General features: G+C 41.5%; 2 protein-coding genes across 3 annotated transcripts in view; one reads left to right on the top strand and one right to left on the bottom strand.

Annotated features, from left to right (window-relative positions):
• The window catches only part of sox13 (SRY-box transcription factor 13), a 30,073-nt gene extending 29,103 nt beyond the window's left edge, over nucleotides 1-970 (top strand). For both annotated transcript variants that reach the window (XM_081607471.1, XM_081607472.1), the window contains exon 14: nucleotides 535-970. In XM_081607471.1, the coding sequence (XP_081463597.1) occupies nucleotides 535-838 (304 nt within the window). In that variant the 3' untranslated portion in view covers nucleotides 839-970. The remainder of the gene's footprint in view (nucleotides 1-534) is intronic.
• A 3,719-nt stretch (nucleotides 971-4,689) lies between these two features.
• Nucleotides 4,690-17,280, bottom strand: etnk2 (ethanolamine kinase 2). Its single transcript, XM_008410233.3, has 9 exons — nucleotides 16,858-17,280; nucleotides 12,640-12,777; nucleotides 12,438-12,559; nucleotides 12,216-12,356; nucleotides 8,608-8,750; nucleotides 8,272-8,355; nucleotides 8,025-8,185; nucleotides 7,866-7,939; nucleotides 4,690-7,353 (listed from the first exon to the last, which is right to left on the bottom strand). Exons 1-9 carry the CDS (start codon nucleotides 17,002-17,004, stop codon nucleotides 7,281-7,283), a joined length of 1,083 nt encoding a protein of 360 aa, XP_008408455.1. The 5' UTR covers nucleotides 17,005-17,280; the 3' UTR covers nucleotides 4,690-7,280.
• Nucleotides 17,281-24,545: the final 7,265 nt, after the last annotated feature.

A 24,545-nucleotide genomic window follows, 5' to 3' on the forward strand; every position in this document is an offset into this window, starting at 1 on the left:
GCATGATGCTGCCACCGCTAGGCCCATTGCAATAAACAATAAATCAATTAAAATGAGCTCCATGATTTCTAATTTTATGACTAGAACTTTTATTGAAGGACAATTTTGTTTAGGGACTTTATACTGTTTTGTTATTTTTATTTTGTATATTTAAAATGTCTTCCAGTTCCAGTTTTCAATGTTCGTTAGAATTTAAAGTTTTTTAAGGTGTTGTTATCCCATTACTATTAGGTTATTTGAAAATGGTCTCAAAACAATATTATCATTTATCGCAATAACTTCTGGGACGATTTATTGTCCAGCAAACAGAGATGGTGCGTTCAGGGTGTTACGTAAAGTTGTAGTTTTTCCCCCAGTTGAAGCATTTTACATGTAAATTCAAGTTTGGTTTCCTTCAGCAGCTTTCCTCTCCAGCTGTTGGCACATAGATTAGTACTTTTAATAGTGAATAAAATGAATAAGACTCATTGTTTATGTATCGTGTTGCGTCGTGTCTGATGCCACGCCCTGACGATGACTCATCCTGTCTCCCAGCCAATCAGAGCCGCAGCAGATCCAGTACTCCCAGAGTGACCAGTACCCGGCCGGCGGCTCCATCTCCGTCCCAGGCTTACCGTTTCACCCGGCGCTGCTGGAGCACTACCTGCCGCAGGCCCCGCCCCCTGCCCGCAGGTCCGAGGACCGGGCCACGCCCACCCCACTGCCCAGGGACAGGGAGAGAGAGAGGGAGCGGGAGAGAGAGAGGGAGAGAGAGCGAGAGCGACTGCCCTACAGTGAAGGAGAAGAAAGCGACGTGGGAGAGAGGAGTGAGGGGGAACTGGTGCTGCTCACAGACTGATCATGTTGGGCCCGGTGGACTTCTGAGGTCCCGGTGGGTCTGGTGGGCCAGCAGAGCGAGGAGACGGAGAGGAAGACGAACAGAACTTCAGCTTCAGATGTCGCTCCTGGTTTTGAGGCAATCACAATCCAAATCCTGGACGACTGAGACGCCACATGCACACACACACACACACACACACACACACACACACACACACGTACTCTGGTTGTACATTAATACAAACTCCCCAGTAAACCCGGTTCCCTCATACAAGTCCTTATCAGTTCCCTTCCCAGATGAGTCATCACCTGCTTTGTGTTTTTTTTTTCTTTTCTTTCTTTCTTTTTTTTTTAAACTGTTGTTAGAATGTAGAAAGTTATCATTTAATCCCTTCTGCTTCTTGTTTTTCTTCCATGTTGCCTTTTATCAAACAATATGCCTCCCAGGGATTAGAATCGCTGCAGGAAGCTCCAAAGGAACTGTTCAACTTAGATTAGCTGCTTTTCACCTGTCAGGCAGCCCAGGAGGCTAGACCGGGTCCGCACCGCCCCCTGGTGGTGGAAGCTAGTCATTACGAAAGGCAGACATAAAGGTAGCACTGGACCGTTCACGTCCAACCCGAAACCTCTGACCAAAGAAAAGCCTGATGACAGCAGGGTGCTTCATCATCATGTCTGTTTTTAGTGTCGACTGCTTTGTTTTTTTTTTTATCTCCAGGTGTTGACGCCGTCGTCGTCACATCTGGAAAAGCCTTCAAATAATTTAACCCGTCATCTCAAAACTCCAACATTTAATCTGAGTACGTTTGTCTGTTGGTGTCTGCTCCCCTCATGATTCCTGTCAAACAAACAGAACTAAAGAATTTTCTAACCCAGATTGTAAGGCATCATAAAGCCCATCAGGAGACAAAAGGGAAAAATCTGGTGGGCAAATTAAAGCTTGGATTTTTTTTAATCTGAAATTAACAATCATAAAAAGCATTTTATTATTCATTGGCCCCTTGCCACCGAACAAAATGCATAAAATCAATTAAAAGATACAATAATAAAATCACTTGAACAGGAAAGGCAGAAGACGTCAGATATAAAAGCAGTTTTAAAGAAATGTGTTTAAATGTATGATTTGAAATGAGGGAGTGAATCCATCATCACCCGATAACCCCAGTCACATCCTCCTGTTTCTCCTCCTCCACATTTCTTCTGTTTTCCTAAAGTGAAGCGTGTTTGCTTCAGCTCCCTCTCTGGCTCAGAGAGCTGACCCCCAGCCTGTTGCATATATTTGTTTTTTGCTTTTTAAGTGTTTCTTGATTGTTGTGTTTAATCTGTGCATTTAAAAACATGTTGTTTTTTTGTTGTTTTTTTTTCTTTTTCTTGGTGAAACGATGCTGAAGTTCCTTCATTCATCATCGTTTACATTCTTGTTCAGATCGTCCAGCAGCAAGAAAAACCATCCCATGAATTGAACTGTCCGTCTGAAATCACTCGGTCCACGATGAACTGTAACTTGGACCTGCAGAGGTGTAATATTCATGATTTGCTCTGTAATAGAAAATATTAGTTATGACAACAGTGGAGCACTAAAAAATGGATTACGTTGGTTTCCTTGGAGAACCAGATGTAAAAAAAGAAAAAAAGTGATTTTTGAACGCAACCTTTCTGTCGCGTATGAAAGGGAGCTGAACGTAAATAAACCTGCATCCATCTGACAGCGGACACAAATTGTAATACGAAAGCACTTTCCACTTCTTTAGAGACACTGGTCATGATGAGTACACTGGCACCATAGTTAGTCTCCCTTCCTTATCTTGCTGTGTGATATTAAGTTCTGTTTTTACAAATGGCTAATGGTCAGTTATTGGTGTGATGGTATGCAAGGATTTTTTTAACTATTAGCTTCAGAATCGCATTAGTTTTACGTCCTACAAGCTTTTAATGAAAAAACACGAGTGACTGGAGTTTTGTTCATAAATCGCTAACTAGCTGCAGTAAGACTGCTGCCAACAAGAGAATCCATTTAGAAAAGACGCATGTAGTTGCCGACGATGAGGGACGACAAATCATTACTCTTCTTTATTTTTAAGGCAAACCATAACCAGCTGCGACCGGTGTGTTTGCTTAAACAGCGACCTAACACAACAGAAAGCCTAACTACACAAGCTAATATCAGCAGTAACAAAGAAAACCTCAAGAAGTTAGTTAAATTTTGTTCCTTCCTTGAGATTTATAATTTTTGATTACCAGTAATATGATCATAAGCTACAGTTAGACCCTGAATTATTAAACCTATTTCAGTGTAAAGTAATGGATGTTTCCTCTTACTGAAAGCAGTGCTAATGTTTTAACATTCTCCAAATTCACTCTTGAGTTTGACGGGCCTTTTTTCATCACCTAATCTTTAACTCCCTCCACAAAGTTGAATGGCTCTTTGACTTTATGTGCTAACTTTGATAGCATAAACTTTAGCATAGGTCAAGTTGACAAACCGTAGGTTCCTGAAAGGATTCCTACCTTTTATTAAATTGAAATTATTGACTCGGTTTTCTCAATTCTGGTTCCAGCAAAGAAATGTACGTTTGAGAAGAAGTTTTAAAATTATTTTAAATTTTTTTTAAATTAGGTGAAGAAAATTGTTAGCTAGCAGCTAACAGTGTAGCTTATTGAGTTTCACTGGCTGCATTAAAATCACACAGAAGAAAACCTGGTACTTAATGTTTTATTTTGTTAAAAAGTTCTTGTGTTATGAATTTCAGGATATAACTTCATAACTGTGGTGTCTGTCTTCTCATCAAATCCTGGCTCTGCGGTATTTAGATTATTTCAATAAAGAAGTTGTTAGCTGTTCCACCATTAAAGGGTGACATCGGTTAAACAAGAAAGTGTCTCAGGCCTAAACTGGACATGAAGGTTCATCAGAAACATGCTGGCTCTTTTGTGTACAGAGATCAGAAATGAATTATTTTATTACATACTAGAACCACCTGTCATTACCCTGCTGATGTAAATATAGAAAAACTTTATTTTGTTTATAAGAGCTTGTGTAATTTAAAGGTGTACATTTCCATATGTTTTCAGAGTTTTTGAAAGACAATAAACTGGTTGTTTTAATCATGTTGTTTTTAATAAGTTAAACTTCCTGCCAATTGCCTGGTTCTCCCAAAGCTCTACAAACCTGAGTGGTTGCCATGGAGATTAAAGGAGTTGTCAAACATGGATGAAAGAATCAATGCAACACTCCAGATATGTTTTAGATGCAGGAATATTATGACATGACATGACAGTCAATTTTACATGACACTGTAACTAAGAATTTTAACGTTGAAATTTATGTAGTTTAAATAAATTTTTTTTGCAGGGAACAGTTTTGATCTTCCAGATGGACCAACAGAAACTTTCTGGTTTATCTCTAAATGTCCAGTTAATTCTGCCTCGTTGGATCTTTGTAGAAACGAGGGATCTGCAATATATCTGCATTCCCGTGTCGGCCACGAACGAAGCGTTTCGTTTTTTAAACTAATATTGGTCCAACACCTGATGTTTATTTTCATCTTGCTGCCATTTGTTTCAGGATGCAGAGAGGAAGAGGATTTGGCAACAAAAGGAAAGCGAAATAAAATATTGGTTATCGGCCATAACAGATATTAAGACAGACTTTCATCCTTGGCGTCAGTTTAACGATCAGTTTGGATCAGTTCAGTGGTGGTTTTCTGGTTCTGTTTCCACCCGAGTGTTACAGTAACAGGCAGGACGTCCCGGGTCCTGAGCCCCTGTTCCTCATGGGCAGAAAGGAAGCTGGCACATGGACCACAGCCCGTCCACACACACACACACACACACACACACGAACACAATGAGGCATAGCACACAGAAGAATCCTTTTAAAATCAATTTAGCCTTTAATTGAAAAATTGAAATATTTACCGATAAGTCGTTAAATAATTCTTTTCACTCCTACAGGCTGTGAACAATCAGTGTACAGTAAACTTTTCACAGGATTGATTACAGTATTTACATCCTCTGTTCTCCACACATTTACAAATTCCCGTCTGCAAGCCAAACTCTGGCTCCTTTCACACACAACGCCGAGCTTCTGGCAATGCTTTACAAAAAGGAAATTAAAGTAAAAATAAAAAACTCAACAGTGTTTTTTAAAATACATTAGTACATTCACTCGGAAATAATCCAACCTTAAATAACCTGCAGTTCAACGCTAGACTGCCACTGGTGTGATTAAAGAACACGATAAAAAGGTGGGAAATGTAATGTTAGCTTCACTCAAATAAACTGCTTTCACAGATTTGTGGGAAATTAATGTGCAGGAATGTTTTAATGCTAATTCTGCTCTGCTGAGCACAAAGCAACCAGCTCATCTGGAAATACTGATGAGAGAGAGAAACCTCAGTGGTCCAAACATAGAGCCTCGGCTCTGAGCAGAATCAGTCTGCAGTGTTTTCTGAGTAAGTCTGTCATCAGATGGAGGTCGGCTCGAGGTCAGAGGTCAATTCGAAATGTTTCTACAGTGCAAATGTGCCTTCTCTCCAGGCCGAGCTGTGATTGTGCATCGAAGTGTTTACTTCACTAATTTAGTCTGAAAATCTACACGAGCTGCTTTGTGGCCTGGTGACAACTGCAGCTTCTCTTCTCCCAAACATGCACCACGTTTCAGCAGTCGTCACGGCGACAAAAAAATGATCCTCTGTCAGAACAGACAGGGTTTGGCTTTAGAGACGGACGGCTCCTCCACTTTCTCCCTGAAGTCCCTGCAGCTCAAAGCGCATCAGCATCAGAATCTGCTCAATTATTAAACCCAGCAGCTACATGACACCAGCGATGCAGGACAAAGGTTTAGGCACCTATTGTTTTTTTTAGATGAACTAGTATGGAGTGTTTTGAGGATGACTGTCATATAGACGCACCAATCCCACAGCCAGATAAGTTTACTGAAGGTCCTTCCCATCTTCAGGCTCTGAACACGTCAACCAACAGGAGGGACTTTACTACACGTTTTTCACTTTGACTTTTTTTTTTCTTTTTTTACCAATTTTTATAGGGATGCACTGAGGAATTGGCTCAGATTTCCTACATTTTCGGTGATGGGCCTCTGCAAAGGTCTGGACATGAGCCTGTCCCACTTTGACCTGGTGACCTGAGTGACGGACCGGCCCACCGGGTCACGGCTGGACATATATGGTCGTATCTGAAGCTGGACTTTCATGGTAGTATTAGCTGCCGTTGACAACCTTTGATGCTCTAATTAGCAACTTTTCAGACCAAGAAAAATAAATAAATAAATAAATAAAAATTGATGTCAGCCAAAATTGGCTTCAAAGAGAAAGAAAAAAAAAGAAATTGTTGATTGGTCAAAAAGTGCAATCTGTGCCCCGACATGTTTCTATAGACATTGTTAAGTTGCATTTCTAAAAACGGGTTCAATGAATCATGTTGTCCATGTGACCCGGTGGGCTGAATGTGGACGTTTAACAGCACTCAGCAACTGTTGGCAACTTTTGGAGTCACATTCAGCAACTTTTCAGAGAAAAGAAAGTGACAAAGGCTAAAACTGGAATGTCAGGCTTAAGAAAAAAAGGAAAATATCGGTGATGAGCTAAAAAATTGCAATCGGTGCACCCCGAAATATTTATACAGTTATCAACTTGCATTTCTAAAATCGGGTTCAAAGATTCATTTTGTCCAAACTAACAAAGTGACCTTGAACGACTCAGAATCCCATGTGTTACAGTAAAATCCAATATGGCTCCAGATGTAGGAAGCAGGTGGGAGTGAGGGAAGCAGAGGGCTGAAACATGAGGAGAGAGAGAGAGCAGATACAGAGGGTTTAGGGTCAAAGGTTGGGATTTTCCAACATGTCTGGAAAGCTGAAATGGAAAGTTAACGGAGCGAGTCGCTGCAGCCATAAAGGCCAAGAAGCTGGAAAAGCGGACAGACGCTCCGATCCGCCCCGAAAACAAAACACCAACACCTGCCAGAGCCGCAGGTAAGACGAAAAATAACTGAAAATAAATAGACAAACTAAACGTCCAGTTCCTCTTCCTCACTGTGTGATTCAGACAAACAGATTGACCCGTCGGCTGAGCTGAGGCTCAGCAGCAGCCGCCTGAAGGCCGTGGAGTCACAGAGTCCCAGCAGACATGAGCTGCTGGTACCAAACCTGAGGAGGAGCAGGAGGACGAATGATCTGGACAGGGGGAGTGCTGCGAGCCTCAGTCTGGCTCAGAGGTCAACATCCCTGACCCCAACATGAAGAAATTAATCAATAACATGGAGCTTCAGTCATTCTGCGGTCAGACCGGTGAAAGATGCTGAGGTAAGTTTGCAGGAGAGTAATTGCGCTTGATTAAGACAGAGGCTGCCTGGTGGTGTGAGAGGCCCCGCCCACCAGCAGCAGGTTGACAGAACCGACCCGACCCGACCCGACCCTCGGCCTCTTCCTCCTCCTCCTCCTCTCACTCTGGGATCTGCAGCGCCATCACTGTGGGTTTGATGTGGAAGTACTGGTTGAAACGAAGGACGGCGTACCTGCCAAAGACAACAGGAAGTGACTGATAGCAGCAGGAACGCCGGACAATAAATCAATAAACAGCCTCAGAAATGAATGCAATAAACAATAATATTGTTATTTTGAGATAATTTTTTACTGGTTTAATAATAAAAGCATAATAATGCAATCACACCCACTGGGGGGAGACAACAAACTTTTATTTCTAAAGAATATTTATCAGTGGAACCAGAAAAAATTTAAAGATCCAAAATAAAAGAAATATTTACAATGGATCAGGAAGTCTCTAATTTAAACTATATTAAAAAAAACAGCATTCAGCTTAGACAGGGAAAACAGGCAAAAGTGGCAGGTAGTGCAAACATTTGATACTTCTTATCAAATGTTGGCAGCATTTCTCAAAATGGCGGCTTTTCAACAATATTAAAGGGGAGTGTCTCTAATGACTGCTGTCCAAATGGAAAATATCACACTTATTTTAATTCATCATGTGAGATATGTCTCACACACAGGAACAGGAACAGGAACATACCCAAGGAAGTCGAAGTCTATGGAGGAGTATTTGGCTTGGATGAGAGCCCAGAAGCCCCAGAAGAAGTGGGAAGCCTTTGGGGAGAAACGTTAGACATCAGCTGCGGTTCAACAGCCGGGCTGCGTTGATCTGAACATGAACCAGGCCGTTTCTCCTCACCAGAGCAAACTTGTTGACCTGAACGTAGAGCGTCTCCAGCTCCCGCTGGCTGACCTGGTCGGTGTTCTTGGTGAACAGCTTGTAGGCCTGCAGATACTCCTTCAGCCAGTCCATCTGCATCTGGACACTCGGGTAGAGGCCGTAGTCCAGCTTGGCCATGCCTGATCACCACAGGAACAGGATACAACAGAGATATAACCCAAATAAAATCACCTCCTGCATTCAAACCGTAAAGTTGATCACCAACCTGCAAACTCGTTGAAGTGGTTGCCGATGTCGAAGGCCTGGTAGTTGTAACTGGAGTATTCGTAGTCTATAAAGCGAACGTGACCTAAAACACAACCAGTCATTACATTATGGTCTTCGGTTGTGTGCTGCGCTATTGTTCCCAGACATAATCCCTCAGATGCTTTGAGAACCTGCAGAGAGGTCACACTCAACACAAAGTACAGCTCTATGCTGATATTAGCTTTTAGTTGAGCCTGGATGTTGACTTTCTGTGCAATTCCACTCGAAAAAAGCTCCATCTTCCATCTCAGGCTGGGCTTTGATTCAGACTCTCAGCCCAGCGGAGGCCACTTACCCTCCTTGCTGTTGTGGATGATGTTCTTGCAGAGCAGGTCGTTGTGGCAGAGCACCACAGGGGAGCCCAGAGTGGACAGATGTTCCTTCATCCACAGCATCTCCTGCTCCAGCACGGCCTTGCTGGGAACCTCCTGCTGGATTCTGGGGAGGGAGAGAGAGGAAATAGAGAAATGATCACTTTTCCCACCCCTCCTGTGCTGTTAGGTTGCTGTGACGACAACCGCGAGTGTCAGAAAACCCAACGCCAAGGTAAACAGGAAGTGGCAGGTACAGTTACGCTTGCTGTTATTAACCAAAATAAAGTGCGACTCCTTGTTTTGAAATCCGTGAGCTGGAAACATGTGGTGAAAAACAAGTGGGAACAACAACCGAGCAAAGCTCACAGCACCAGGCGGTGGTGGGAGGGGGAACTCCTGCTGCTTTTCACATCTCATGATTCACTGTTTTTTTTTATTCATGTTTGTTTTTTTCGTTTCTCTGCATGTTGCCCACGGCAACTTAAAGGGCAACATTTCTTTTAGCTGTACACCATGTTATAATAGTATTTCCTCATCAAAAACATAACTGGAGTGTTGATTTCATGCAGGTTTGAGAAATCCTTGAATCTCAATGGAAACCATCCAGCTATGCACAACGCCTGCCTGGACCAAGCTCCGCCTTCAAGATGCAGCTCCTCCTCCGAACTGCAATTTCAGAGTTTACGAGCTTCTGACTCCCAGTGCAGCCCTCCTCCACTCAGCTCCTTCAGACTAGCCAGCAGCAATTAGCAAACAGCTGGTGGAACTGATCAGCAGCTGAACCCATTATAGGAGCTACTTCTCGGTGAAACACTGGTAAAAACTTTGTTAAAGCGTCAACAGAGGAGCCATGTTGGGATGACTTCCTGAAGGTGGAGCTTTACAAAGACCAGGAAGTTTTAAAGAAACAGAGGCCCAATTTCAAGAACTTAAATTACAAATTCAAATTTCTTTTAAATCATATTTGACAGATAGCATATTTTTTAACAATTGAAGGTAACATATTTACTTGATTGTGCTATAAAATGGCACTATGTTCCTGGAAAACACATAATAGCGCTCCTTTAACTTCCATCTCGTCGTTGTGATCTAGCTCCAGACTGCCTCTTTTCAACAGACCTGTATGACCTGCAGGCCGTTTCTGGCCCACAGGTTTAAGCCTCTGTGAGAGCCTCAGCTGACCAGGTCCGGGATGCTGAGCAGAGACCCCTACACTGAGTCTAATGGGCTTATGCAGCCTAATCCCGGCCGGGTCAGTCTGACGGGACAAGGAGAAGCTGGATTTCACACCCTCTGCTTCTCCTCACTGACTGGATTTCAGCTCATCAAACGTTTTAAGGTGGATCTACGGTAATCTTACTACAGGATAGTTAGGAAAGCATCTGTGGGAAACTCAGTGGGAAGAAAGGAGGAAGTAAAGTGAGCTGCTCCGTGCATGGAGCTCAGCAAACATCTGCCTCCGTGAGACTGATGCAGTCAGCAGTTACATAAGACACAGCCTGGCTTTGTACCAACAGACCTCTGTGTGCCACATTCGTTCAGCTAATTGGTGGAGAGTACAGGTTGAAGTAATCACACCCCTCTGACTACTGAAATCTACCTGTGTGTAACTTAGGCTACGCTCACACAGCAGGCAAATTAATCAAAAAAGATTTTTTTGTCTACACACAGTTTTTTCAAGACAGTCTGAACTGCCTGATTTTGATCTTTTTACCTAAAAATAAGTCCAATAGACAAGTTAAAATGTGATGTCACGTGTTTTGCTGCCTGCTGGAAGGCAAACACTGCTAGCTAACGATGACTAGCTGTCAGGTTACACTAAGTTTTAAACATATGCATGATCCATAAAAGGGATGCAGTGTTTTCTAGTAATTATCAACACTATGACAACTAGATAACAAGGTCCAAGGATATCACATTATACAGGGCAGGAAAACCTTAATAAAAAAATATTGCCAGGGTGAGTAAGCAGGTCAGTTATGCTAGCTTGACTTTGATAATCTTAACATGTATATGTGCTGCAGAATTCTGTGTGTTTCACTTAAAAAATAAGGTGTTTAAGATACCAACTATAACAGATCAGTAGAGCAGGTGTTTACATTAACTAACCAACTGTGTTCAGATGATCGCACATTAATAATCGCAAAATAAATATCAAGCCTAAAAAAATACCACAATGGACTGAAAGTTTAGTTTTTTTTGTGAGAAATAATTGTGTGTTTTTCTTGTTGAATCTCATGACACTTTTACTAATCTCTACTCTATCAGCTAGTGGAGCTGTTGTCAGTCAGTTGCTATGGCAATGGATCTGTGTGTAGTATTGAGACGACGAGAGAGAAAAAAAGAATACAAGTGGTTTTGAGTTGTTCTTCAACTGTTTTTCTGCACCATTTTCCCTTTGTTGTGGCACACTGCGCTAAATGAATGAGGCCTACGCATCCAGGTTTCCTTTAGTTGTTCTACTGCAGCAGTGCTGCTACGGGCGGCATATAAAAGATTCATCTTTTACCCACCACTCCTGGTCCGACTACTGCTGAAAGAAGTAAGAAAAATAATTCACACAACAATAAATAGTTTAGAGGGGAAGAAGCTGAAAACTGTGCATCAGTTTCCTTTCCATTCATAGTCAAGCAGGACTGTATTGGTCTGTTTCAGCAGAACACAGCGAACGATGCGGTCGTAACTTGAAAGTGTGGAAAAGTTCAAAGGAGGTGAATGAATACTTTTAAAAGGCTCTGAGAGTCAGAATCAATAGAGTGACTTATCTGTGAGTCAGCTGCTGGTGACTGCTTGCCAACATGGATGAATAGATGACTTATAATCAGACATTTAGATAAGTTATCAGTGAATTTATAGAAATGTTATTCAACTTGTTCGGGGTAAGAGTAGAAACTGAACTGAAATTCAGGATGAATGATGAGGTGATGTAATGTTGTGACACAGACTCAGTGTGGATCCAGAATGTAAAAAGCTTCTTTTTTTCTCTCCTGCAGGATTGAGTTCAGGATCATGTTAAATATTCACTAAGTAACTCTGAGATAACTTATTGCCTGACTTCAACTTTCACTGCCAACGTTTTAATTCCTGATATAAAGGTTTGTTTGGCTAAAACCATAGAAGAAATGTACAGTTACAGGGAAGAGCTGAATCCATTTAGATGGATGGTCCGTTCTTAGAAGGTAATTTGCTTAGACAAGAAACAATGACTCCAATCCCATCTCTAATAAAGCCAAAATTCACATGCGACCACTCTCCATTACAATCTAAAAACAATAAATGGTCACAACAAAATCAGAAGTTTCCAACTATACATATAAAAAAGCCTCAACATTTTTATCAGTACCAGTGATTTTTATGCTTCTGTTAATATGGCTACATCAAAGCCCAGTAATGAATTTACTAGGCCATTATTTAAAGACGTAAACCAGACACACTGCCTCTCTCTCTCTTCATCTCCACTAAGTGCTGAGGTGACAGAGGAAACCACAGCTACTCCCACTTATTTTCCAGGCAAACCAGGCAGCTCTTTAGGCAACATTTGCATGGACGTCACGGTGAAAGTTGAACAAAGTGGAAAGAGAGAGCTTACCTGATGTTGAAGGCCTGATCGGTGAACTCTGTGGCCACCAGGGAGAAGTACTGCCGCATCTTGATCCACAGGTTGGGCTTGGGGATGCAGCCGTTGTGCGCATGGATGGCGTGGATCCGAGCCATCTCCCTAGCTATCAGCCTGAGAGCAGAATGGAACCAATGAGTCGGCTAGAAATGAGTTCAGACCCAGAAGACAACTGGTTGATGATGCGGTCCTAACTGGATCAGGGCGGGGTCCCGGACGTCCTGCGGCCCCAGAGCGTCCCCCTGCATGAACTCGTAGCAGATTCCGTTCTGGAAGGTGCAGTAGAGGCGTGGGGCGCAGCCGTTAGCATGCAGCACCTGGAGCGCGACGGATCAGAAAACGATTTAGGCAGGAGAACCAAACCCCACGCACCTGGAGGTCAACACGCCCACGCTACCTGGAAGCTCTTCAGCTCGTTGTCTCTGTCCACAATCAGCTCCGTCTTGTTGCCGTACACTCGGACGAGGACCACATCGTCAGGGCTGTCATCCACGTAGCAACCAACCAGCTTGTTGGTGGTCCCATCGGTGAAGGACTTGAAGAGAGAGACAGGAAGTTAGCGTTCCCACTATGAGGCACGTTTCCTGAAAGATTTCCACCTCCAACCTGCTGCACCCCATGAAAACTGACCTGAGCCAGCTTCTCCCTTCTATTTACAGAAGAATACTGTCAGTACTAAAGGAGCACCGACTTCAGTCTTTATTCCGGTTGTTGGAATTCTGGTCTTGGTTGTTATCAATATTTTTTCATCTGTATGTATCAACCGATCACCAATCAACCAAAATGAAGGAAGGTGAGGTCAATTTATTGATTTTAGTGACTGATGAAATTTTCAGTTTTAAGGTCAGTTCTTAAAAGACGTTTTGAAGTTTGACAATCTTCTACTTATTTGGACTTTGAATTCAGGTCAAATCACAGAACAGATTGTTGAAATAAAAGCCAGTTCTTCTGTTATTTGTAATTTATTTTTAAGAAAACAATGTGAGAAAAAAGAGGGTTTTACTTTTCAGTCATACTGCCCAGCTCCAACAGAGAGGTTGGCATGTCTGATTTTAAACTGACTGACAGATGTCAAAACTCAACCTCATTTTGAGAAAGGTAAAAGGTGGATCTTAGAAGTGCATAATTACTAAACACAAAGCCAAGAAGCTCAGCTGCAGAGTCTGCAAGGAAAGGGGAAAATGTCTTGGACCAGAGCCACACTGAAACACGAGGAACCATACTGAAGATGGAGAAAAAGAACTAAGCTGATCATTTCTGCAACAGTGAACCAGAGGACCATCATCACAAGCGAGGCAGGTGAAACCTGGAAAAACAACAAGTTCTCTGCTAAGGAGTTCAGGCTGATGCCAGAGCTTTGGCTCTTTGGAGGTTTGGTGTTTTTGCAAAAGACGAAGACCAGAATGAGTTAGTGCGGCCATCTCACACATGGGCAGCCATTACCACGGAAACGTCCATCATAGCAACCATGGCAGCTAGTGTGTTCTATTCACCAAACAAGGGCAGAGTAACACCTGTGTAAATATGATGAGCTGCAGCAGAATGCAGCGGAGGAACAGCAGGTCTGCACCAGTGACGTGCGGTGAGGTTCTTTGCGGGTGAGGCACCGACTTACGACTTACAGGTCCTTCTCAAAAAATGTGCATATTGTGATTAAGTTCATTATTTTCCATAATGTAATGATAAAAATTAAACTGTCATATATTTTAGATTCATTGCACACCAACTGAAATATTTCAGGTCTTTTATTGTTTTAATACTGATGATTTTGGCATACAGTTCATGAAAACCCAAAATCCCTGTCTTTACATCATGTTGTAATTCCCACCCCTCTCCCACTCAGCTCCTTCAGACTAGCCAGCAGCAACTAGCAAAAACCTGGTGGAATTGCAGATACGTTGAGCTCATTATAGGAGCTTCTTCTCAGTGCAATGCTGGTGAAAACGTTGTTAAAACGGGTTAATGTTGTGACGACTTCCTGAAGGTGGAGCTTTAGAAAGAGCAGGAGTTTTTAAAGGGACAGAGACCTAATATCAAAGTGCTTAATTGCAAAGTCAAATATCTTGTAAGTCATGTTTATATATATATATATATATATATATATATATATATATACATACCGCTCAAAAAAATAAAGGGAACACTCAAACAAAACAATATAACTCCAAGTAAATCAAACTTCTTTCCACAACTGGTTGAGATTCCATCTCCAATGTTCAAATAGATTGAATTTTCATAAGAGGTGATGAAGAAAATGGCTTATTGAAGAAGTGGTCTTAGGAATGTTCCAGGAGTTTGTAGAAATCTAACTTCATTGTGTCGGTCAGGCTCTTCTGCAATAACAACAGCAAGCAGAAAACCCTGGAAATGAAAAACTAAATGTCTGATTGACAATGTCAACACACTGCGTCCGTCTCTGCCCAGACGCTCACTCACACATATCTGACATTCCAAACGCGACTCGCCACAAAGACGGGCGCACAGGCATCTCTGTTATCACTGAACATTCACCAGCACACACACACACACACGCGCACACACACGGGTCCCAGTACAGCTCTGATCCTATCCACCCAGCACACAATGCAGCGCTACCAATCAGTACCCTGATGGAGACTGATAAGCAAGGTGGACATCTAGTGAAAGCAATGCATGTAGCACAGTGTTTACATCCTCAGCAGCAGGTGTGTGTCTGGTTGCTGTGTGTGGTACCAGTTTAGGCAGGGATTAGCTACTATGATGCAAACATGCTAGCTGTGTTTGAAACGTGCAGCTAAGCTGTGTCACTTTAAATGTCCATTTTATTTTATTTAACTTTGGGATTAATTAAGTATTTTTGAATTTGAATGTGTCTCCTAACCAGAACTCAACTGGGATTTTCTGGTTCTATCATCCAAATGCAATAGAAATAAATTATTTTAAAGTACAAAAATAATTTGGTCACAAACTTTATACAAATTGGAACTCAAACTTCTTGCAATAAAAATGTAGGTAGGCATGGTTTAAATATGTTCTTCATTAGCCAGCAGGTCTCACGCCAACCTGTGATCCTGATTTTATTCATAGTGCAAGGCATAAAGTTACCACAATGACTAGAAAAGAACCCAGCATGTTCAGTCTATTTCTTTCCTTTTTTTTAACCTCAGCATGATTGGAATATCACCATATTTGGCGCAAAACACCAGTTTGACTTCGACTGAGGGGGGTGAGTTGTGCCCTGTCCCACTTCCAGACTCCAGTCTCCATCCGATCTCACCTCAACAGGTTTTTGTGTTGACTAGTCCTGCTGACAGACCACAATTACTGCCGTCTGATGCAGACTCTTAAAAAAACCAGACTACAAATCAAGAGAAACTTAGCAAAAAAAAAGATATATATACATCATGTTTTTTGCTCATCTTTAATTTGCAAAACCCACCTTTGGAAAGGATACAAACTTTTAAGACGTAGGGTCAAAGATCAATAGATTTGACATGAACTGCAGATCACACAATGCTTCTAGGCTATCTAATATTTTCGCTGAACTGTGCTGTAACTGCGGCCTTGCTTGAGTTGATAAATGTTCTGACTGTACTGCTCCCAGCAGCACAGTCCAGGTTTTAAGCCTCGACATTAAAACCTGGAGACATGATAAAGAACCAAAACTCAAAGTCAGCAGGCTGAATACAGTTGGTCTTCCTCTTTGAACATATAATGGATCCTTTAACAGCAAACATTTTAACAAAAGATGGCAAGAAGTCCAAACGGGAAGGTATGGCTACATTTTACTTTAGAACAGTGAAACAGTCTGGCCTGGCCAGATTCATAACTGAATCTCTGACCGGTCTACAGCATATCTGTAGATCTCCAACAGATCTACAGATATGCTTGTTTTAATGATGTCATGGCAGCAGTTTTTGAATGACTGATCTTTGGTGACTTTCAACATTACAGTGCTTCCCCTACCATTATGTTAGGCATATGTGATGCTTCTTGAAAATTGTTCCTCAAAGATATTAGAATGGGTGAAACTGTTTTCTGGACAAACAGTAGAGACAAGCTGAATACGACTGTAAGCCACACCTTTCAGATTTTTATTTGTCCAACTATCTTTAAATCGTACAATTATTAAACTGAAAGGTGCGTTATTGATCCCTATATGCTGTGGAGTTTGGATTCAAGTGTCTTTGTTTTGTTTTTTAGGCTGTAGTGGTATTTATTGTTCAATTAATAGGCATGAAATAGAGAGAAAAGTGAATGGGAAGACCGGGAATCGAACCCAGAACCACCGCGTTGAGGACTGCAGCCTGGTACACGAGTACCAACTGAGCCATCCACCGTCTATACATCATTGTTAATAACGGAGCTGTCTAATCATTTAGTTCATTCGTGAGAGCATTCTGAAATGACAATATCATTTTGCCAACAAGACTATCAGGAACATATTAGACATATAATCCACTATCATTAATAAATTAGTAGAGCGTCTCGCCAGCAGTCAGCGCACCGTAAAAGAAATGCAACCTGCCCAATAGGTCATGTTTCCCCGGCCCTGCCCCTGCCTCAGCCCGGTGATGCTACGGAGCTGTCAATCTTAGCCTAGCCTAGCACAGGCTAGCATAACGGCTAATGTTACCTTGGTTCTGACGCTGTCAGGCTCCCACGCCGGTCTCAACTCTTTAATGAGCTTCATCGCCCCTTCTTTCACGTTGTGCTCGTCTACAAACACGGGAATTTTCCTGATAACCGGCGACCCGACAGGCACATGTATCTGCGTTTCCATCCTGCGGCAGCTTCTCTGAAACAGTAATCTCCGAGTTCTTCACAGATGTCTCTCCAAAGCCAAGCATACAAGAGCTGCTTGGCTGTAACGTACCGGGGAGGTGTTTTCAGACTTTTTTTTGACAAAATGATCCAGGTACAAGCTGGAGTTTTGACGTTGGGCTGAAGGGACAGGGAATGTATGGACAGACTGATGGGGTGCGGATGCTCGTCGTCGCCGGTTTCCTAAGGAGCAATCAGCCAACAGTACCATTTCCTCATGCTAGGCTCCGCCCACCGGGGGATCATCCGATTGTACCACACGCCGATTGAGACGCACGAGAGTCAGACACGCCCATTATTCCCGAGTGCTACCGAGTTTAGCCGAACAAGATTAACCTCTAAACTTTAGTGGAAATGTGTTTTAGAATATAGTCCTGAAGAATTCGTTTATATTTAGACAAAATAGTAGCCATTTTACGCCAGAACCTCTACAGTAACCGAGGAAAAATTGTTTTAGTATACTCTTCCGAAGAAATAGTTTATATTTAGACAAAATAATAACCATTTTACACCAGAACCTACAGAGTAACTGTACAGATAACATTTCCCCAAGGTTCTCCGATGTTTGGTTCTATTTTACACCATTTGTGGAATCCTAAGGGAGCATTTCCCAAAGGTTCCCTGAATGTTAGATGCAACTTTTGCATAAATTTTGGACACAACCAAAATTAAATACATTTTGAAATATCATATTGGCTAACAAATTGAAGAGCACTGCGACAGACTGGCGACCTGTCCAGGGTGACCCCGCCTCTCGCCCGGTACGCTAGCTGGACATAGGCACCATGCAGCAACCCTCCCGACCCCACTGAGGGACAAGGGTGTAAGAAAATGGATGGATGGATGGAAATTGAAGGGTAAGCTTGTAAAATAGATTATGTAATCAATATTAACAGTAGTAACTGAATGTGTTTCAGTTAACCGGATTCTCCAACATCCATATATGGGGAGGCAGGGTGTGTGTGTGTGTGTGGGGGGGAGATTTGGAAAAATTAATAATTTACTCTTTAATATTTTAATACAACGATAGTGATTTACTTCTGCAATACTAAAGCAGCAAAGTTGATGAATCTGAGTTGCTCAGTTGTTGGTTTTGTCTCTGTTTTGAGCTCTCTTCCTTTGTCTCTCTTTTCTTTCATGTTGCTTTTATTTCAAATCCCTGCATTTATTTTGGTATCCTCACATCTGCATGTGTGCAGGTGGAGGTGAAGAAATATCTCTGGATAATTTCAAAGATCTGTGGGCAACTTAATAACTTGACTTGGGCTTTGATATAAACTGTTACTATGGTTCTCTAGGCAGAGGCGAGGCTCTTGAAACCACATCCAGACAGCTGGGTTTATCACAGTGGAGTTGTAGAAACACATGAACTGAAAGAGGATCAGTGGAGGTAGGGCTTCATACACTGTATGGAATACATGTTTGCTTTATTTTAACTACATTTCACTTATCAGTATTGTGTGCAGAATTTTTTTGGGAAAAAGTTAATTGAATCCATTTTGGAGAAAGGCTGTAACAAAACAAAATTTGGAAATATTATTTCATCACTTTATTAGTTACAAAATAATCAAATGTTCTGAAGTGTTTTCAGATGTAAGTCCAATCAAATAATTAACGACTGTGGAGAAAATGAAGAAGGTCCAGGGGAACAAAGGGAGGTGTGCATATCAATACTGTGTTAGTGATGCATCACCATAGGCACTGGTTAAAGGAATCGATGAAACTTCAATATCTGTCAAAAGGGAATAAGGACTAATTTAAAAGATTTAAAAATGCATTATTTTTGTTTTAAAAATATGAGGCAACATGGGTGCTGAAAGTAAAAAAAAAAACGGACAAGAATATTTGTGAAGTAACAGCGCTTCAAAGCAAAAATGTCATTCTTGCAGTACCATCACTTAACCAAATGGTGGCAGCACAGCAGCAAAAATGTGGCAGGGAGCTGATGCACAGAACGCCAGAGGAACACACGTCAACCTAGTCGCCATATTGTGAGGGTCAATTTATGGGACAAGAAAGAGAAAAAGAAGAAGGGAAGACAGAATACAGAGGAGCATTGCTCTACTCCAGTTTTCCCTCGGATGACAGACAGAGCTCCTCTCCCTTTTTCTAAAGCTGAGCTGGATGTAAGGTTTTTTTTGTCTGTGATCCATGTTCCAATAAAGTCAGACCTTTGCAAAGATCAGTAGATAAGATCAGTTTCTCATTTAGTATTTAAAATTAAGAAAATCATGTACAATTTATGGGTGCACCTCTAAAAATGATTTGCATATGTGTATTTTTTTTCCACATATAGACTAAGCTAAGTAAAGACAGTGTAAACCCTAATTGTACCTTTACACTATTTATTAAAAGTTTACCATTTTCAAATATTTGTCAGCACTTTCACAGCCAATCTGAACAACATCTACTTGTAGTAGATTTTTGTTAGTAATAGTAGATTATTATATTCTGAGGGTTTTGGCCAAGTCGTTGCGAGTGAAAATTATAACACATATAATACGTCCCAAATCAGACATGTTATTATATTGAGTCATAGCTAGCAGGTTTTATCTGTGCCTATGTGATGTTGTGGGCAAATACTTGTTTTTGGCAGCATGAAGTCATGTTGTGTAAAATGCCTTGAGGCATGATTTTACACGTCGGTCCCAGTGTGTGTTTAAACAAAAGATCCTTGAGCTTAGCCTGCAGCGTCCCTGCATGCTGTCGAGTTTCAGAGGGACCCTCAGAAAATCCAGCGCAAACAAGGCGATCATCTTAAGTTGTCTAAAATTCAGCAAAGGTTAAGCAAAACACAACTTGCTACACTGTAAAAAGATCATCTGGACGATTTTAAATATAAACTTTCACATTATCCACTTTTCATCAAGGACAGTTCCATTCTATTAACATTACGTTATTTTTGATAAGAAATCCTACCTATCCTATTGATTCAATTTGATTCAAATTATGATGACAGCTGATTGAAGACAGCTGTAATTCTCTGTCATTGTGTGCAAGGTGACTGATGAAGAAAACGGTTATGTTGTACTTCCTTCTTTTACCCTTAGGGCAAACTTCTCTGGAGTTCTGCATGTGATTTTGTGAAAAATGTCCACATCGCCTTTCTATGCAATTCAAAGATGTTGTTCGCCAACCATCACCCCTCTTCGCAGGGAGTGATGGCTCATGTGGTGTCACTTTCTTCACAGTCGACATGGCGCATTGCAAACGTCAAGGCCAAAGGCTAAAATCAGAGCCGATCATTTCAAACTTTGACAGGAGGTCTGACAGACGTTTGACGGCCCAAAGCGTAGAACAAGCGGTTGTTTTTTTTAAACAGGCTAGTCCAGAACAGGTCTTTGTTGCTATTCTTAACACATTCTCTAAGGAGACAAGTATTTCTAGTGAATGTACTGATGCTGCAAGAGTTCAGCTACTTAGTATAAATGTTTACAAGTGACTAATAGCTACTAACAGTGGTACGGGACAACATGTGATGTGCAGTGCAGTCACACCCAGGTAATATCCTCAGATCTACTACCTGTAGCCACATGCCTCATCTGCAGCTATGCCTTAGCCAGGCTCAACACAGCCTCTCTGGTATGTTACTCTCAAATTGAGTGTGAACCTGCCTCTCTGTGTTAGTGGGCTGTGTGTAGGCCTCATTCATGACCCAGGTGGGACAGCTCAAAGGTAAACCTGGACTCCTTCCACAAGTCCGGAATGAGGAAATGTTTGCACTGTCACACACACACAACAAAATTTTAAAAAAGTGAGCCATAAATCACATTCTATTGAAGAAAAGAGTCCTGAACGAGTTTCCTCTCAAACCTCATCCCTCATGTCAAAGCCCATGTTGACACACTCCTCATCCATCATGGATCCTGTGGTTTGGATAAACCGGATGGTATTCTGAATGTATGTGGCTTTGTCCGTCAGATGTTTATATTGGCTTAACAGTTTTGAATATGATCGGCGACAAAATGGCATTGATAGATGTTTAAACCCTTAACTATTACATGTTACACTGCAAAAACACAAAATCTTACAAAGTATTTTTGATTTGAATATACTTTAAATAAGACAAAACTAGGTTTTCAGTGACTTTTCAGCAAGATATAAGAGCTTGTTTCTCGTCAGTAATTCCTTAATATTGATGGAAAAAGTCCTAGTTCCATTGGCAGATTATTTCACTTATAAGTGAAATAATCTGCCAATGGAAGCTAATGCATTTCTATCAATATTATTCAATTCAAGTTGATATAATCAAGGACAATGCTACATGTTTTGTGCGTAGGCTTTCCAGCCACAGGCTAATTTGCTGACCCAGTCCTTGATTGGACATTTAGTAAAATTGATAATTAAGGAATTATTGACTTAAATCAAGCTCCCATATCTCGAACAGTTACTTTTAAGTTAGTTTTATCTCATTTCGAGTGTTCTAAGATATTTGCACTAGAAACTAGACCACAGTTACTTGGTAAGAATTGATGTTTTTTGCAGCGTATCCAATGGATCCATGAGATCACCGGTGTGATCATGACAGTTAAAGAGTTAACCATCTTGTGATGGAGGAAAAAAAATGGCATAACTGGTAAACCCGGCAGAGAGTTTTTGTATTATCTGTGAGTGTTAATGTTTTTTTAATAAAACTAGCCTACATGAGATATTGTGCTTAGGTCTTCAATAATTACTGTTGCTCTTTGAAGAGGCATGCTAGTCATTAGCCTCCCCTTCTAGCTAGTAAGAGCTAGTAAGAGTTAACTAGAAGGAGAGGCTAGCTATTTCTAGCTGGTGCTAGTCTCCTTCTCATTTGTCAGCTCCAGTTGCAAGGTAAGGTAAGGTAATTTTATTCATATAGCACATTTTCAGCAACAAGGCAATTCAAAGTGCTTAGTTTAGGTAGTGTGCCAGCCTATCATTAATCAGCCTTCATAATGTGGACATAGCCTCTTGTGAGGAGAATGCAAAACTTTTAATTTTAGTGCTGAAACTCTTATCCCCATTGGTTGTGGACACCTTTTCCTTCAACCCAATTTCCCATGAATGCGGAGTTAGCCGTTTAGTGTCTGGTTTCAGTGGCTTACCCTCCTTGTGGAAGAAATCAAATATATTCTGCTGCAGACCTGAGTTTTCCTGGACCATAACATCCACAGGCGTGGCACAGTGGCTGTGCCTGCTACAGGGTCACTCCTGGATCTGCTGAACACAACATCTTTGTCAGCATCACCACTTCAAAGAAGCGCTAAAGTGGTTTGTGGGTTTATTTGCCTTTTTTTTTGTCAACCCCCCAGATGAGCATATGGCAACACAAAGCATGAACCCAACCTCCTGTCAATACCGAGAGTGGACCACTCCCACTGTGAAAGGTGAACAGCAGGACACTCGTGCACGCCTGCGTGAGTACACACACTAGCGAGCTCACGGATATTGCTGTGGACCCCCCCAGCCCCCAAAATGCTTTGGTTTTCAGATGAAGTCCTTTCACCCCCAGCAGGCAGCAGCTGCAGGGCTGTTTCTCAGAGGGAGGCAGGACGACAGCCGGAGCAGTCTTTCAGAAACGCACAGCTGATTACCCTTTATTCAGGGAGGCACGAGAACACTTGCGGCAAAACATTTATTATGTCATCATGCTAAGCCGGTGTGCTTTTTGGGCCGTCTTCCATGGAAAAACAAGAGAATTCCATGGAAAAAAAACAACAGAACCAGTCAGAACAGAGGAGATATCTCCGTGTGACAACATGTTGCTGTGCTTCATGATTTTGTTGGACAGGGCATACAGAATCCTACCAGGTCCTTGTTGCTAGATATAGAAAGAATGAGGTTTTGTTACAACTTGCTGAGGGACATTTTCCCAAACTTTTGCACCCAAGTCATGTTTTTTTTTTTAATTCACTCAAATTTTTTTGATGTATCATCCTTCCACCTTGAAAAAGGAAGTGTCTTGGTGTATGTAAACTTTTGACCAGCAGTGTATGGTTGCTAGCAGTTCAAGATTATATCAATCTATCTTCCTTCAGTTTACATAATCAAGCACTAAACCCTTCTCTCTTAGCAGCAGGTCGTTTGTAGTGCACACAATTTCTGGTTAGCTTCTTAGCGTTGAACTGCCACATTACGTTACGGCCAAATGTTAGCGACTGCTGGGTGCCAATCAACCAGGCCACGCAAAAACATAATTTCATCAGATGCCAATGTTACAATTGACTGTAATAAACTGGAAGGGGGAAAATGGAGAAAAATGGAGAGTTTTGTTCTGTGACGTTAACTAGTGTTGGCAATGTTTTCACACATCGTGGAACTGACTGGAAAGATGTGAACAGAGGAAAAGGCTGATCAGTCATGTGAGATAAATGTTAGCCACATCGGAACTTATTCTGTAAATTTGTCTCCTGCTCCCCTTTAGTGTGTTAATTCTTATTTTTTGGAAAAGCTGAGAACCGCCTCCAGCAAGAGTAGAATCCTTTTTGCAAAATAAAGGAATTATTTTGAATTTTGCAGATTCCATCAGCCAGTTGTAATGCAATAAAAACAGAGTGAAACCACTGTCTGCTTTCTTGTGTAATTAAATCTGAGCTCTCAGGTGACCAGTGACAGTTTTACTCAGGATGATTTAAGTGCATCTCTACAAAAAATATCTGTCTTTCAGAAACGCAAGATTTGTGGCCTTTTGTAGAGCTGACTCAAAAAGCACACTTAGCTTATCAAAGGCAGAACAAAAATCAAAATAAAACCCAGGTGAGTCACTGGGAAGCTCTGCTGTTAGCATTCAGACTCAAGGCAAAGACAAAACAGGGACTGTAGTCTTTCACTGTGAACTCATGTGACTTCAGGTGACTCACCTGTGCAGCAGCAGCAACTGAAATATGCAGTCGACTTAGATTACCTCAACTCTTAACAGGAATGGACAATGCAGCAGATCTCACCATCATTTGTATGTACATTTACTGATGTACTATTTTTCATCAGACATTGTCCTTTCACTTTCATTTTATTTTTCAAAATGTATGCACAAAGACAACATGGATACAAATATACAAAATGCCATTTTCAAACAGTTTTTAAATGGAAGTGTCCTCTAAACCAAAGTGGCCCAAGGTGAAGAAGTAATCATCGATCCCTTTAACACTATTTTCTGGAAAGCTGAGTTCAATTTCTCCAGCCACAGGTCAGCCAGGCCTGCTGACTGGCTGACCAGTAGAATTTGAAAATCACTTAAACAGAACCTACCAGACAACATGAAGTAGGTTAAATGGGCCGAAAAAAGCAACACGTTCCAAGAGAAATCAGTGACAGGAATAAAACATCTAACATATGTCAGTCTGGAAGAGGTTACAAAATTATTTCTGAGCCTTTGGGACTTTATCCAACAGAAGCAGAAACCTGGAACAGTTGTGAACCTTTCCAGGAGTGACCAGCCTCCTAAAAAAAAAAAACTCAAAGAATTCCTCAAAGACTCATTCAGGAGGTTCCAAAAGAAGAACAAGATCTAAATCATCTCGTCTCAAGCCTGCCATG

This window comes from Poecilia reticulata, chromosome 5 (genome assembly GCF_904066995.2).
Source record: "Poecilia reticulata chromosome 5, P_reticulata-male-v2, whole genome shotgun sequence".
NCBI classification, from domain to species: Eukaryota; Metazoa; Chordata; class Actinopteri; order Cyprinodontiformes; family Poeciliidae; genus Poecilia; species Poecilia reticulata.

What these genes read in the sequence shown, in the direction of transcription:
- etnk2 (XM_008410233.3), bottom strand. Translation starts at nt 17,004, where the DNA reads ATGGAAACGCAGATACATGTGCCTGTCGGGTCGCCGGTTATCAGGAAA. An exon ending in GATCAGGCCTTCAACATCAG is followed by an intron (nt 8,751 to 12,215) that starts GTAAGCTCTCTC and finishes CTCCCTCCCCAG; the next exon opens with AATCCAGCAGGAGGTTCCCA. An exon ending in CCACTTCAACGAGTTTGCAG is followed by an intron (nt 8,186 to 8,271) that starts GTTGGTGATCAA and finishes TGTGGTGATCAG; the next exon opens with GCATGGCCAAGCTGGACTAC.